The 17388-nt window shown below is 48.1% G+C and overlaps 1 protein-coding gene across 1 annotated transcript in view; it reads right to left on the bottom strand.

The window, feature by feature from the left end:
• The window catches only part of SAE1 (SUMO1 activating enzyme subunit 1), a 382599-nt gene extending 366536 nt beyond the window's left edge, over positions 1 to 16063 (bottom strand). Inside the window, exon 1 of the mRNA XM_085625631.1 lies at positions 15772 to 16063. Coding sequence (XP_085481757.1) covers positions 15772 to 15857 — 86 coding nt within the window. The 5' untranslated portion in view covers positions 15858 to 16063. The remainder of the gene's footprint in view (positions 1 to 15771) is intronic.
• Between the last annotated feature and the right edge of the window lie 1325 nt (positions 16064 to 17388).

Raw genomic sequence — 17388 nt, forward strand, 5'->3', positions numbered from 1 at the left:
TGTGTGCCCACTTGAGCAGTTCCGCCCGCCATCTCCCCACTCCCGACCCCCTCGCTGATTTCCAATGCATTGTAATTTCCCTCTTGGCTAATACGAGGCCCAGGTCTAAAAATGTGCTTGTTACTTTCGATGTAGCGGTATGTGGGAACCAGTGCAATAAACAAGTACCCAGATCTAGTTCTATCGTACAATCGGTTATACTACACAGCAGTTCCAACACTTCCGTCCAATACATTCCCAAACTCGTACATCCCCACATCATATGCTGGAAGTCGGCACCCTCCAATCTACATCTCGGGCACTGAGCGGCCGCCGCATTAAAATATCGATTAAACTTGGCTGGTGTCAAGAACGCCCTATGCAGGACATAGAATTGTATCAATTGAAATCTAGCATTACTCATCCTCTTCCAGGCTCTTCTAACCAACTGGGCCCATGTTTTTTCAGGGATTTCCCTGCCAAGGTCCACCTCCCACTTCCCCTGCAAAGTGCGCAACGGTTCCAGAGCCTCAGTCAGCATGCACGTTATGGCCTTAACAGTTCCCTCCACCATTACCACATATTGGCGCACCTTCGTAGTCCGCGGTTCTGACAGAACCATCCCCCAATATCGCTGTATTGCCGAAACAAGCGCTGAATGCAGCAAATAATCCCCTCGCGGAAGATCATATTTATGTTGAAGGGCCTGAAATGACAACAGGGTTTCGTGTTCGTAGAGGTCTCCTAGCACTTGTATTCCCAAATCTCCCCAGTTAGCCAGTGCCGTCCAATCCCCGCCGTGCGGGAAGGCCGTGCACATGCCCAGCGGTATCTCTGGGACATACGGGCGAGTGAATCCAGCCCGGCGCTGGCTCAGATTCCAGCACAACCGCAGCGTCCTCTCTTCAGCAGTGAGCGGTTCAAGACGCATCTTCTCCTGAAGCACTATAAAGGACAAGATATAGCGTTGGATCCACTGCCCTTCGGGGCCATCTGGGCCCCGGAACTCCCGAGCTACAGCTTGGGTGAGCCACTGCAATTGCGCTGCTAAATAGTACCACTCGAAGTCCGGCACTGCCATACACCCATCAGCTCTCGGGTGCATCATAGTAGCCATAGCATCCCGCTGTCTGCACGACCCCCAGATAAACCCTACAGCCATAGAGCGGAGCTGTCGGAAGATGGATCCCGGCACCCAGATCGGCAAGGTCTGAAAATAATACAATTAGCGCGGGAGCGCCACCATCTTCTGGAGAACCACGCGACCCGCTACCGATAGTGGTAACATACTCCAAAACCCAAAACTGCCCCCAAGTCCGCGTATGGTCCGACCCACATTACCCTCCAGCAAATCCTCGGGGGTATGATAAACGTTGGTGCCTAAGTAAGGTAAATAGTGGGTTTCCCAACAGATGCCCGCCACCTGCGAAGAGTTCAACACAGCCGGCGCCACCGGAAACAAGCAAGTCTTTGCTCAATTCACCCTCAGCCCGAGTACTGCCCAAACACTGTGAGCAAGTGTCATGCGCCCTCCAAATCCATATCCTGGCGGCGAGAAAGATCAACAAATCATCCGCATAGAGGGAGATGAACTGCATGTCCCCACGGAGGCATAAACCAGAATAGTGCCTCCCCAACCGGGCATGGGAGGCCAGAGGCTCAATGGCCAAGGCAAATAACAACGGAGAGAGCGGGCAACCCTGTCGTGTGCCCCGCCCTACCTGGCAGGCTAATGAGATTGTCACACCTGTCCGCACTCGCGCCGTCGCCGACTTATAAAGGAGCGCCGTCCACTCTACAAAGGAGTCCCCAAGTCCGAACGCATGTAGGACCCAATACAAATACTGCCACTCTAAGCTGTTGAACGCCTTTTCAATGTCGACTGAGAGAACCGCCGCGGCAGGGGTCTCGCTATGGTCCTCACTCAAAATCCGCAGAAGGCGTCGTACATTAGTCGCGGTATTGCGTTTTGGGATAAAGGCCACCTGGTCAGAATGGACCAGTTGCGCCATATAGGGAAGAAGCCGAGTGGCAAGTATCCTACTCAAAATCTTTTAGTCAGTTGTTAACATTGACAATGGGCGGTAAGCTGACCTAGACAACGAGTCCTTACCCGATTTCAGCAACGGGATAATGATAGCCTGGCATGTGGAATCTGGCAGTCTCCCCAAATCCCAGGCTTCCCGATAAACAGCCTACAATTTGGGGGCCAGGATATCAACATATGTCGAGTAAAATTCAATCTGTAGACCATCTGACCCCGTGGTTTTCCTACGCGCCATATGTTTTATTGCACTATGAATTTCCCCCACTGTGATCTCCTGCCCCAACATGTCTTCCTGGTCGGCCTCAAGGCGCGGCAGTCCTATTTCGGCTAAGAACTCATCCAATCCATCACACGCTCCCCGCAACTTATTCTCGTACAGGTCTTTTTAAAATGTCAAGAACATCTCATTTATCCCTTGTTGGTTATATTCCGGAGTACCCGCTGGGGTGGACAAAGCCAGGATGGGCGTACCCCTCGGGGCCGGGTTGGCCAACCATGCCAGGAGGGAACCTGCCCGTACCAAATACTCTTTGTCGTCAAAGCAGCGCAACCTCTCTACCTGCGTCGCCACTCCCTCTCACGCAGCTAAGACTTCGGCCTGTGCTCCCGGGTCCTCAAAGTGAGCCCTCTCTGCCCGACGCAGCCGCTGTTCCTCCCTCTCTATATCCTGCAAAAGCGTCCTCCGCACTCCCACTGTTCCGGCAATACATACCACCACCTTAAAGGCATCCCACTCCAGGGCCGAAGCCGTCTCCTCATTCTCGAGGAAATAATGCTCTATGCCCTCCTGAACCTCTGTGCGGAACACCTGGTCTTCCAAAGCCTCCGGGCGTAAGCACCAGGTAGGGATTGCAGGCCGTCCCCGAGACCATCCCAACGCCAAGAGTAGTGGATTATGATCCGATATTGTCTTTGTCAGGTACTCACTATGGCAGACCAGCGCATGAACGTCCGGGGAACACAACACTGTGTCAAGTCATGTAGGGCAGAGTAATAAGAATAGTCCCGCTCCCCTATATGTTGTGCCCGCCATGTATCTATCAGTCCCCATTCGGTCTGCCAGTTCCTACGGAGTTTCGAAAGCTTATGTATGGGTGCCCGGGGTAGCGGAGGATGGGACCTATCCATCTCAAGATCTGTGACTGAGTTGAAATCGCCCCCCAAGATCACTGAACCGGTCAGGAATTACGCCAGTTTCCCCGATAACCGAGCAAAGTAAGCCATCTGTTCCACATTAGGGGCATACACACTGCACAATGTCACGTCCCTCCCATCCATCCTCCCCATAACAGCTACAAACCTCCCTTCAGGATCCACGATTTGCTGAGTCGGTTAGAAGGGAACTCCCGCCCTCACCCAAACCAGTGCACCCCTAGCAAAAGCAGAATACGTTGTATAAAAAAAGCTGCCCCCTCCACCGGCGCTGCAATGCCTGGCCTTCAACACGGTCCATATGGGTTTCTTGGAGGAAAGCTATCTGTACCCCTCTACACACTAAATAAGCATGAACCCTGTGGCGTCTCAACATCATATGCATCCCCAGTACATTCCACGTAATACATTTGAACTCAGGTGATGCCCCCATAGTACGGATTATCTCTGTTCCATAACTGCACTTCATGCATTGACACACCGGTGGCTCTAACTAACCCAGAAACAATCCCCAAACTTCCCCCACCTCCCCACCCCAAAACAGGCTCTAAACAGCTAGTACCCATCCAAACTATCCACTAACAGTCCCCCTGGAATCTACTAGGGATTCACTCTGGGAATGAAACTAAGGGGGGAGCTCTATCGCCAAGAGGATCCAGTCCGCGGCCTCACTGTGTCCAAACACCAAACCCCACTATATCAAAAAGGAATTCCCGTCCCCCCTCGGGAGGGCCCCCAGTCGGGTGACCAACTGCACAGCGTAAATGTCTTCTTGCTCAAGCCCACCTAACCGCCAAGTCTCTCCCAATCACCCCCATCCAAAGGCTACAGTGCTAAGACCAATCGACCCCCCTTACTAGTCACTGGAGACACTGCATAAGTTTAGGCATCAACGATCTCGTCCGCCGCCCCTGGAGTGACGTGATTGAGTAACACTCCCTGCGTCCATTCCATCCGAATCCGTCCCTGCCGACCCTTTTTCCGAGTCGGTCACTCCCAGCAGTGTTGTGCCGCTCGCCTGTGAGATCTCTGTCACTGCCTGCAGGGCTGCTGGCCTCTCTCTCTCTCCGTCTGTGTCGTGGAAGGCTTTTGTGTCCCAGGACGCCGTCTTCTGGTACGCCTTGTATGGCGCGGTCGTGGTGCCTCCGTTGTCTACCCTCCAGCGCCCCCTGCTCCATCTATCCCCGCCCGGTAGGTTTCCAACCAGCTCCATGCCTCATCAGAGTCGTTATGGAAGAATATCTTGCCATCCAGAGTCACTTGCAAGCGCGCCGGGAACATCAGGGATGTATTGAATGCCTTCGTCTCGGAGGGCCTTCTTGACCGCCAGAAATGAGGCACGATGGCGTTATACATCAAAAGTATAATCCAGGAACAATGACCTATTATTATTGTCCACTTTATAGGGGCCTGCGGTGCGTGCTTTCTGGAGCAGGAGGTCCCTGTCTTTATAATGGAGCAAGCGGGCCACCACAGGCCTGGGTGGTCACCCAGGTGCCACTGGACGGGCAGGCCCCTGTGCGCCCTCTCCAGGGTGTAGAATGGCGTCAGACCCTCCGGTGCAACCTCGGTACGCAGCCACTGTTCCATGTAGCCAATCATGCGGTCTCCCTCCACTCCTTCCGGAAGGCCCACTACCCTTACGTTGTTCCGTCTATTACGCCCTTCGGCATCTTCGGCCCTCCTTTTCAGCACTTTCTGAGCCGGTTCTAAGACCTCCAGGGTAGCCTCGGCCTGCTTCACTTGTTTGGCCAGCTTTCCATGATCTGCCCACAGGAGTCCCAGCCCAAGCGACACCTGAGCAATGTCCTGTTGGAGCGCCTCCTTTGTGTTCGTGATAGCTCGAAAGGGATTTGGTCTACCTGTTGTTGCATCAACCCTTCCGGGGGCGGGTAAATCACATCCCGCTTCCGCTGCTCCACCGCTTCATCCACCGGCTCCGGGGGTGCCCCACCCTGCCGGCCTCATGGCTTCCCCATGGGAGACAGTCTACCTGGCCCCCGGTCCTGGTCTCACCTTCCAACACCCCACCTTAGACCGGTAACGTAGGACTACCCGCAAGATGGGGGTACGGGTTCTCCGAGCCACTAGCGCTTGCTGTCCACAACGCTCCCGGGGGCTCCTCACCCATCTCCGCTTCCTGTAGGCGACCAAACTGGACAGTCCACCCTTACCTCTCCTTACTAGGGCGCTGATGGCCAATGCCACTGCAGGGTATTCTACAGCTGTTACAAAAGGGCTATCAAGGTTTGCAATGGAACTGAGATATTGGTACTTATAATGGGTGGGGGTGGATAGAAGATATTGATGTCAAATCTTATACTTGAGTTCGCTCTATAAACGTAAATGTTTTAAGGATCTGAAGGGAAAAGCAGAAACAAAAATCTCTAAAACCATCTACAGAATGTTTCTGAAAATCCATGAATTAAGGTACTAGTTCACTGCCACTGATATTCGCTTTGATGTGTAGTAAAAGGGTGGCATATTATCAAATAAAACAACAATGGATAACAGATTAAAATTGTATAATGCTTATGACCTACATCACACGAAAGAAAAGATCAGTGGAACAAGCGACACATACTCTTTCCTGAGTGGATGGACTTAACCTACAGCATAACCTTTAAAAGCCAGCTAACATTTTCACTCACAGCAACTCATGATACACATGTGATATAGTGGGTATGATATTCCAGGGGGAGTCAAGGGAACAATAAAAAGGCCAAGTTACGCTGGCCTACAAACATATACAGTCTGCAGGGATGTGGAATTCCTATAGCCCGACTCCCAGGACATATTGTTTGGGGTCAAGGGCAACAAGTTTTCATGTGTATTTTGTCCTTGGGACAAGTAGGCCCAACCCCCTGCAGCACAAACCCTTTGGCTGCCAATTTGCAGTACCACATCACGGATCAGGGAAGTGCACTGTCTGCAGATAAGGTAATATTTGTGTCCATGTGTTAATGCTGTTCAAACTTGTATTTATGGTTCATTAATTGAAAGCCTTTATTAGGGTGAGCGCTCTAAGTATATGTTGTAAGCTCTGACCGCACTACTGACGGTGGTTCAAGTATAAAAATGTGTACATGTGTTCAAAGTTTAGCAATATGAGGCTATGTATAATGCTCCCAGAATGCTCTCTGATTTGATGCAAATATTTGCAGAAACTTGAAAGCAAGATTGATGATTATTTAGTTTCAAAATAAATTGTTCATAAACAAAATAAAAAGCAGGAAAAAACAGTTTGCTGAACTACTGTAAAATTTCAGGTACCTTTTCTTTGCAGCATCATTTAGTAACATGTGTTGATCCATGCTAGTATTTCCCAAAAATATTCATAATGGAAAATCAGTGTTACCAGTTTCAATAAGATTTTGATAAACAAGCATTGGCAAAGCCAGAGGGTCTGAAATGGATGGTCAGCTTTTCAGTTTTGTCAATGTGAGAATTGTTTTGGCATGGTTTGTGTAAAACCTACTGGTGTGGGAGCTGCTGGGACCTCACCGTTATAACAAACATTGGCAAAAGCAAAAATTGTTTTTGGTCTCAGAAAGCATACGCTGCCACAGTATTTACTGGCACTGAACAAAACTACTTTGTGTGCCGATATGCTCCTTGTGAAAGAGCAGAATGCTGTCACTGCCATTGTCAGGGGTAAATTTCCAACATTTCCCAGTATGGGAAAAGATTGGAGAAGAGTTGTTGAAAACCCTTAAAACATGCAAGTTAGAAGGTGTGCACAGACTCAAAAGGGCATTCTAACCCTGGAACTATTGCTTACCACTACCTTCAGCCCCAGTATGTAGATCAGCAGAAACGTGGCAACATAAGGGGATTGCAAGTATTCAAACTACTATGGTATGAGCCCTGGTATAATCGGAGAGGCTATATCAGAGCTCTTATATATTGAGATAGCTACCATAATATGTTGCTGCACTCATGGCACCAAAGGGGCAAGTGGATTTTGTTACAGGACAAGTAGATTTATGAAGCAACCTGCCCCATGGACAACTAGATGTTTTATTAAATTCCCCCCCCCCCCCCCCTCCCGAATACAGTGTAGACCAGTGTTGTGTTTTTTACAGTAACTAAAGAGGTATGATATCTGGTTCACAGTGAGCTCTTTTTTTAAATGTGTCATGAAATGACTTAGGTCACCACCTTTAAAAACTTTTTAAAAAAATTGCCTTAGTATGTTAATATGTTACATTTTCTAGCTTACTATGTATATATCTTTTACGATTATATTTTTAATCAAATAAAGTATTGTGGACTTGCCCTACAAACAGAAACAGGTTGACCAACCTCAGGGGAACCAGTGCAGTTCAGGACGAGGAAGGGAAGAACATGTTCCAAGACAATTCAGCAATGATGTAGCTTGACTCTGCACAAGTTGGGGTTTTCAAACATATCCAACAGGTAGATATGCATTTAGAGAATGGGCCTTAAATCAAATCAAATAAATTAAATTAGAGCAAAAATGTGGACAAGTGATCCTGGCGCCCCGTCGACAAAAGTGGGTACAATGGGTACTGTAGTAACCCAGTGCACTGTTCCACAAAATCAGAGCACACATTCTGATCTTGGTTTAAAAATAAAAACAAAATACAAAATTAGAATTGAAACTCCAGGTTCCTTCACACCACAATCAATTTCTGTCTTGTGAAAATTAATCTTATCACAGTTAAATTCAATCTAAGAATGTAAATTATATACCAGAAGAGTAAGCAGAACAAAGTGGGTGACATTTCTTGTCATACCTAGGAAATAACACCCTATAGGAGCCACAAACACGAAATATAATAATAATAGAAATCACCCCGCGGCACCCAAAAAGAAAAGGTCACTTTAGAAACACATAGGAACCCAAGGACAATGGAAAGCATGTTCTTCTTTTAGAAACACGAACACCTACTATACCACAATCCTTGGACAGCTACCAGTGCCTACAGACATCTGAGTAGTGCACTATGATTAACTGTGTTCAAAGTTAGAGCTAGTGTGAAGATAAGGTTTAGAACTCTATAACATCTGCCAGCCTCTCCAAGGGAATTTCAATTCTATTGTCACTGGAAAGGGGGGAGAGGGGGGACAAGGAGCTGGATATAGGTCCAGTGGCTCGTGCTCCTGAATGCTAAAGTTGTCACTGAAGAGAGTCACAGGTCCTAAGATGGGAGTAAGAAGAGAGAGAAGGAGTGGTTTCTATAGAAAGGTCAGAGGGAACTTTACTTGATGGCCTCACACACCCGAAGGATATAATGCTTCATCATGAGGTGGTGCTCCTCGTAGGTGCCAGCGCTACAATGCCCTACGGGTCCCTAGAAGGGTCACTTTATCTGAGATCTTTTAGGAATCCGGCCGTAAGCTGTGTGCGGGTCTGAGTGCAGAGGTACATGAAGTGCAAAAGTTAAAAGGTGACTAGAGGTGTCGTGAGGTAGATACATTTTATGAAAAAATTCCTCTATCATCAAAAATCAAAAAGGTTATGTGCTACTCGAGGGCGATAATGGCCCTCAGTAGCTAGGCAAGTGCAAAGTCTTTTATATATGGGAATAGGGTTGCATGTTTTGCGCTGTAGTGAGGTCTCAGGAGGAGATCCTTCGCGCTTCTTCAGAACCTAGGGGAAGTGAACTAAGTGATGGGGTAGTGTAGTGGTCTAGTTGAGTATCATAGTACCACTCAATGGACCTATGTAGTGATCCTAAATTGGCTAATGGGTGTATAATCCTATGAGTCACGGCAGAGGTATCCGCCTTCGCAATAGTTACGACATGATGCACAGGTTCTTGGAGCTACTCAACCTCTCACCGGGTCATGGGATTATACACCCATTAGCGAATAGATGGACCACTACACAGGTCCATTGAGTGGTACTATGATACTCAACTAGACCACTACAATACCCCATCACTTAGTTCACTTCCACTAGTGTCTGAGGAAGCATGAAGGATCACTACAGCTCGAAACATGTCGACCCTATTCCAGTCTATAAAAGACTTTGCACTTGCCTGGCTACTGAGGGCCATTATCATTCTTAAGCAGCACATAAACTTTTGTTTTTTTAATGATGACAGAGGGATTTTGTCATTAAATGTATCTACCTCACTTCCCCTCTAGTCACCTTTCAACATTTACACTCCACGTACCTCTGCACTCAGACCCGCACACACCTTATGGCTAGATTCCTAAAAGATCTCCGATAAAGTGACCCTTCGGGGGACCTGTAGGGCATTACAGCGCCGGCACTACGAGGCGCACCGCCCCATGATGAAGCATGACATCCTTTGGGGTGTGTGAGGGCATCAAGTAAAGGTCCCTCCGACCTTTCTAGAGGAACGACTCCGTCTCTTCTCTCTCTTTTAACTCCCAGCTTAGGAACTGTGACTCTCTTCAGTGACGAATTTCAATTCTATGTCAGGACCTGGAGGAGAGGATTAGGCTATACTTTCTTCACTTTAATTACATTTTGAAACTCCAGCAGCCATTTAAAGAATTTGATATTTCATAAAGAAACTATATTTCCCATGAACAGTAGGGAAAATCAAAACAAACAAAGTCCATCCAATCCTGACACAGTCCATCGTATAACATCCTGTGAAACCTGTCTATCCCCCTATTTCTTCACTGCTCCAGCAGCAATACACATACTTGTTAGATTCTCTGTACATGTGTGATGAGTAATTTGTCTTATGTGTTCTCAACGCTGTTTAAGCAAAGTTAGCTTTCAGCGCCGCGGGAGCTTTACGCTCCTGCGCGAACGCCATCATTATTGGCTTGCCTGAAGTGCAGTGCAGTCTTCCGACCGCCAGAGGACCCGAGCTAAGGAAATACGCGTGCAGTGTGTCGCCAAGTCCCCGGCAGCCGAACACATCAGTTTTACTGGCTGATTTCAGTGAAGTGTTCCAGCTGCTGTGAAGGTGCACGGGGGGAGGTTTGTCAATTACCGCTCATTAGAGCGTGCTATTGATAGCCCCAAGCACACGTGAGTCGGTCTTAAACACCACTTGTCAAGCGCAGAGGCTATTAATAGGTGAGACGTGACCCAGCGCCTGAAGAGAGAACACCGTATGGGGTAAAACTGACATAGCCCAGGAGACACGCCAGGCGTTTGGTTAACCCCTTAGAGTATCAGGTGGCGGTCCCACTACACTATATTTGGCACTCTTGCCATTGATATCCCGGATAGTGCCAGTGGGAGGTCTGCTCCCTTACCCATATTGCCATTATGGACTACGAAAAAACTGGGAAATACATGGAGGAGAAAAAGGTTACCTACCTCCCAATAGACGAACAGTTCTGTGAGGTAATGGACATGTCCATCCTCAGGGCTGTGCCTCAGGTAGTAGCCCCCTGGAGAAGAGACTGTTGGCACTCCAGGTGCAGTGCCAAATAACCCTCAAAACGAAGGAAGATACCAATGGGCCTCTGGCCCCCCTACCTCCAGGTCAACCGGCAACTCCAATGTTCAGTCCAACCCAGAGCCTAGAGAAACGCAAGCGCACGGACGATCCCGGAGTCGATCTTGATGCTTTTGCGTGCCTCAAGAAGGCTTTTCTAGATGCCCAGCTGATTCTGGTGTCCCAGACAACAGGCCCCTCAGGGCTAGATCCACACACACCTCTACAGGCGGACCAAGGGGATGGGGATGATTCTCCCAACATGTCAGATGGGGACGGTTCTAAACTGTGGCGACCGTCGCCCAGCCCCCCAGTCGGATCAGACCTACCTTCGCAGGGGAATTTGCTGGACTCGGACGATCTCTTACACCCGAGATCAGCGGACTGGTGCCCTGCACCCAAGGTTGCGGCCTACATGGCCAGTCGTTTGAGGAAGCCCCTGGATAAAGAAGTGAGGGGATTTCTTAACCGAGAATGCCCCCGGTCCTCCTTGGAGGGGAAGGTGGCTACCACACCAGAAATAGACCCTAAAATGACAACCTTCCTAGCCACATTTGTCCGCGATCCCAAAAAGGGCATCGACAAGTCCTGGCGGTCGTGCCAGGATAAGCTCCTGGACATCGCAGGACCTCTAGCAAAAATTATGGATATTGACGCCAAAGCCTCCGGCTCCCTCATATCCCCAAAAGTACTATCCAGCTGGGCTCAGAGGGCCATCATCTACCAGGGGAATGCGAACTGCCCGATCAATAAAGAGAGGGGTAGATTACTACTTATAAAGATTGATCCCAAGTTGGGAGAGCTTTCCACATCAGAGGCGGGGACAATAGCCCAAGGAAAAGTGTTTGGGGACCCGTTTATCAGGGAGTTAGGGAAATCGGTGAACACATTTAATTCCCTTGACAAAGCACAATCCTCGATCAAAAGAATATTTACACCCCATGTTTTTGCCACAGCCGGTCGAGGTAGGGGGCAATCGTCCGGTCATCCTTTTCAAGCAACCTTCAGAGGTGGCAACTCAAGACGCGGCCAGTGGGAGGATTACGGCAAGTTTGGCAACTTTTAACAGACGAAATCTTATCCCCGTCTCTGTGTGGGCAAGGGCGGTCAAAGGGGCAACTTAAACAACACACATGGTGAGAGTCCAAGACCCAACAGGTATTTCAATTGGGGGACGATTGACCCTTTTTCAGTCAAATTGGGAAAAGCTATCCTCAGATGCATGGATAATCCTGACGGTAGGGGGCTTCCACATCGAGTTTTATGGGACTCTATTCCAACACCTACCTCCCACTCCTTTGACCTTTCCACCCGGGCAAAGGGCGTTGGTTAATTAGGAGATAGACAGTCTGTTACAGAAAGGAGCAATAGTGAGCTCGCCGATTCACCCACGTGGTTTTGTCAGCAATCTCTTCCTAGTGGAGAAGAGGGATGACGGGCAACGCCTGGTCATCAACCTCAGAGAGTTCAACACTTGGCTACTCTACCGTCATTTCAAAATGGAGGGTATCCACCTCTTGCAGGATCTTCTCCAGGTGTCCGATTGGATGGTCCGCCTGGACCTCAAAGACGCCTCTATCTATCAGTACTGATCTTTCCCCACACAGGCGCTTTCTGCAATTCCTGTGGGGCTCACAGGTGTTCAAATTCACCGCCCTCCCCACATTCGGTCTTTCATCGGCTCCTTGGTGTTTCACCAAGCTGATGAGGCCGGTCATCGAACATTTGCAGGCACGAGGGGTGAGACTCATTATTTACCTCTACGACAGTCTGCTCATCGACCAATGCCCGCTTTGCTTGTCCACGCATTTTCAGCCAGCTATAGACCTTCTAGAATCTTTAGGATTTGTAATAAACTAAGAGGAATCAGCTCCGATTCCATACCAGTCATTGGAATTCTTGGAATTTTTGTTAAATTCGACCAAAGCCACTCTCAGCTTACCCTCACAGAAATGGACCAAAAGACGACACGAGCTAAGGAGAACCATCTCCAAATACCAGGTTTCTCGCCATCATTTGACGCAGATAGTGGGACCCCTCTTGTCCTCCATCCAGGCAATCTTTCCAGGTCCTCTTCATTACAGGACTCTACAATGTTTGAAGATCGAACACCTCCGGAAAGGCCTCTCATACTCCCAAATGACCCCTTTGTCAGTTGGGGCAAAAGAGGAGATGAACTGGTGGCTATCCCACATGGATGCCTGGAATGGCAGAGCAATCTACGGCTCCCAACTCGACCTCGTAATCGAGTCAGACGCCAGGGGATACAGATGGGGCACGAGATGTGGGGAATTCTCCACCGGCGGCAAATGGTCCTTCACCGAACGCTCTCTGTTCATCAACTGTCTAGAGCTGATGGCAGACTCATTCGCCATCCGTTGTTGGACCAAGGAGAAAGTGAAATGCTCAGTCCATCTCAAGAGGGACAATGTAGCAGCAGTACACTACGTCAATCACCTAGGAGGGACATGGTTGAAAGCCTTGTCAGATCTCGCCCGAACCTTATGGGAATATTGTTTGGCTAACCAGATATCCCTGTCGGCAGAACATCTCCTGGGGATTTCCAACCAAGTAGCTGATTGGCACTCCCACCATTGGAGATGCCAGTCTTTGGAAATTGAATCCCCAGATCTTTAGTCAGATCCAGGCCAGATGGGTCCCTTTTCCATGGATCTCTTCGCCTCCCAGCTGGATTTCCAGCTCGACAGGTATTGCAGTTGGAGGCCGGATCCCCATGCAACCGCCATGGATGCCTTTCTCAAAGATTGGAGCAAGGTACAACCCTATGCCTTTCCCCCCTTCAGCATTTTAACCAGACTGACGGCACAGGTGAGCAGACAAAAAGCGGATGTAGTGGTGATTACCCCGATTTGGAGAGCACAGGCCTGGTTTCCAGTAATGCAGGAACTTTCCTGGGATTTTCCAATCCCTCTACCCGTTTCCCGGTCTGCTCCAGGATCCCCAGAACAATCCTCACCCGCTGGTCCTAGCAGGGTCTCTCCGCCTCATGGCCTGGAGGGTTACAGGTGACGTTGGAAAGTCCCAGGCCCCTTTACTCGCTATGGCTCGGGCAGACAATACGAGCAAACGTATCGATCTGCCTGGTCAAGATGGTTGGGTTGGTGTCTCCAACACCAAATTGGTCCCATGGGGGCGGACATTGTCCATGTTGTGAATTTTCTAGCGAGCCTGGCTTCTCAAGGTTTTGCGTATCGGTCTATTAACACCGTCAGATAGGCGATTTTGTCAGGGCATTTACCGTTGGATGGTCACCCGGTAGGGAAGCACCCGCTAGTCTGGAAATTGTTAAGGGGTATCAGACTCTCAGTTCCTCCTGAACCCAAGTACTCCTCTCTATGGGACGTTACCAAATTCCTCCCCTTGTTTCAGTCCTGGCCTTCCAATAGATGCGTATCCAGGAAACAACTGTCAGAAAAATTAGCGATGCTACTGTGTTTATTATCCTGCCGCCCCATCTCGGATGTCCGGGCCCTGGATATAACAGGTAGAGTCTTTACCCCGGAAGGGGTGATTTTCCACATCTATCGAAGAACAAAATGTAACTCTAGAGTAGTGTCTTAGCCGTCCTTGTGACAGAATCCTAAGTTGTGTATAGTTCGCACCATTAAAGCATACAAAGATTTGACTGACGAACTTCGTCCACATGGGGAGAAGAAATTAATTACTAATTGCCCTAACAAAATCCCACAAAGCGGTTTCGTCCCCTACGATTGTCAAATGGGCCATGCAAGAAGCAGGGATTGATACTTCCCGATTTGGAGCACACTCTGTAAGAGGAGCTACGGCATCAAAGGCCTTTTGTCTAGGACCTCACCTTGAGGACATCCTCAACGCAGCGGACTGGTCGAGTGACTCCACCTTCAAGACTTTTTATTTTAAACCAGTTCCCTCTCTAACAAGCGTGATGGTGGATAAGCCTTGAACTAGCCTAATCCTCGCCTCCGGGTATTGACACAGAATGAAACATTTCCTAACTATCGTAAAGGAAAGTTTAAATTCTATTAAGGACACGAGGCAAGGATTATTGCCCCCCCCCACCCTTGGCAATTTTTTCAGCAAAATGTTTTCCCTCCCAATTACAAAGAGTATGTTTATTCCAGAGATTCTAATAATAACTGACCTGTTAAGAGAAGGCAAATTGATTGTGTTGCTATTGACATTATACTGTCAAGTTGTACTTGTCTATGCTGCAAATGGTTCCAATACAGTACCAAGTAATATATAACCCTTTTCCTTTATGATCGGAATCTAACCAACAGGAATATGGAAAATAGCGGATTACAGCTGTCGCAGAAAGAAGGAGGGGGATAGAAGGGCTTCACAGGATGTAATACGATGGACTGTGCCATGATTGGATTAACTTTGTTGTGATTGTCCCTACTGTGCATGGGAAATGTAGTGTCTTTATGAAATATCAAATTCTTGAAATGGCCGCTGGAGTTTCAAAATGTAATTAAAGTGAAGAAAGTATAGCCTAATCCTCGCCTCTGTGTGCCCTTAATAGAACTGAAACTTTCCTTTACGATAGCTAGGAAATGTTTCAGTCATCACTTCAATTCAAGTCTGGGCAGCGCCAAAGGACAAGGACTCAAATTAGTCAAGAGAGCTGCAGCGGGACTACTCTGTGCAGAATATCACATAAAATGATGCGCTGAGATGCAAGGAGGAGGAGGAGTTTGCCAAAAGGAGAAAATAAAAGCCTAGATTTTACATATGCATTCTTTCAATAGCACAACAGCTTTCGAGTGGCGACCGCACCGTGCATACGTAGGGTGACCATCTAGCCCCATGTCACCAGGACACCATTTATCAATTCCTAGAGTTTGCTTTTACATATTAGGGTATTATGGTAATTGTATTCTAGATTAATTTTAAATGAGGAAATTGGACAACTAGGCGTGTAAGAAGAATATGTAAAAGCGCGGTCCAGGAATAGAAAAGTGGTGTCCCAGTGACATGCAACCATCAGGTCACACTATACTCACCCATTGTCAAGAGCGCCCACTTATAGTTCATCCCTAAGATAAAGTGCCGCAGGTTCAAAAATCCAGCATCCCTAAGAAGTACCCTATTGTCACACTGCTAGCCATGTGCTCAAACGTTGACTGACACCATCACTTCAAAATGTTACAGCCTTCTTTGTATTCCTCCATCCACCCCTCCAACGGTGCTCACCGCTTCTGCGCTTCCAGTCCCCAGAGACGGATCTGCCGATCGTACTGGGCCGCTTCCTCCTCGCTAATCACAGTTTCCTCCACCATCTTCGAAAGTTGTGTCCCCGCTAAACCAACTAAATCCAACACCGGAATGCTTGAGGTGATCAGTGTTCGAAAACCCAGTAACTGACTCGCGCTCACTGACTGAACCGAACGTGGGAAGAAAGACTTCCAAAAAGACTAGACAACGTCAATAAAAATCGTGAAGGTACAGAGGCGGCCATATTAGGAGTAAACCTCTGAACGGGAATGGAAATATGGGGCGGGACTCCGAATATATATTACGCCTTTCATTGGACAGTAATACGTTCCGCTATGCCCCTTGGTTCAGGATTTTCCCGAAGGGAGGGGGATATTGCTGGACCGGTGGCCCTTAGCGGATGCCAACCCGGGGAGCAGAACATGGACTGGACGACGGGGGTGGGGGGAGTCGGTAAATCACATTTGCCCTGCACATCTGTTGCCCGGTGTGAGCTTGATAAGAAAACCTGCCGACACGAAAACTGCTTTGCCCCTTGCCGAACAAAAAGCAAAGTTTCCAGAACAGACGCCGGGATGTTTCCCTTTAGTCATTGAGTGGTAGTTTTGTGCGGCGCACACAGTTCAACGAGACAATGGAGCGTAACGGAGCCTCAGTTGCTGAATGCACGCCCTCCCCGTGGTTTGTATTGGGGAAGAGAGACGACAGCAGTTTTCAGACCACATGAAAAATGTCAGGATAACTCTGGTGATTGGTGATTGGTGTTGCCGCTGGCGTGAAATCGGACGTTTATCTGGTGGCGGTTTGGATTTATCGTGACGTAACATGGAGGGTCAATGTGCAGCACATTTCTTCCTATACTACTTCACTGTAATGTTAATATTAACAATATTGAGCCTAACGTTTAACGTATTATCATTTTGACACTTAACTACAGCATACAGCAATTGAAAGGTGACCAGTTAACGATTGCAAAGGGCCTACCACTGCCGGACTAGACGTGTGGCAGTGCTTTTAATAAGGTTTGATGCATTATAATTAGAATGTATTTTTATTTTGTATTGAAATTTTTAAACGGTGCAGCGGGGAAAGGATTATGTGATAACATTTTAATTACGTGGGAATAGCTGCAGCATCGTCAGTGAATTTTTTTTAGCCCTGCAATTTCAAAACATACCCCCTTGTTGCTTTATATGACAATGAGGCTGTAAACATATTCTGTTTGATTATGACTGTTGCCAGAAAGTATGTGTTTTTCTGAATTTACTTTGGTTGCCACAGTGTCACATTTACTTATTTGTTGGTTACCTCTTTTATAATGTAGAGGGTGTTTTACTTATCATCAAACATGGGCTGTTTCCAAACGATTTATGTTTAACCTTTACCTCTATCCACTCCTAACACCTAAAATCACTGTTACCCAGGGCTTTAAGTGGGACGAAAAAACTGGGGGGGTCTCTGAAAAGGACGTGGCCAATTTAATTAAAGGAGTGGCTTAAAACACGTAAGCTAAAAATCTGTGCTTAGCACAGTGTGCAGCCCGACTTGTATTTTGCTGCTTCTGTCATCGCATCCGGATATATGGTACAACAAGTA

The sequence above is a fragment of the Triturus cristatus genome, chromosome 9 (assembly GCF_964204655.1).
Source record: "Triturus cristatus chromosome 9, aTriCri1.1, whole genome shotgun sequence".
NCBI classification, from domain to species: domain Eukaryota; kingdom Metazoa; phylum Chordata; class Amphibia; order Caudata; family Salamandridae; genus Triturus; species Triturus cristatus.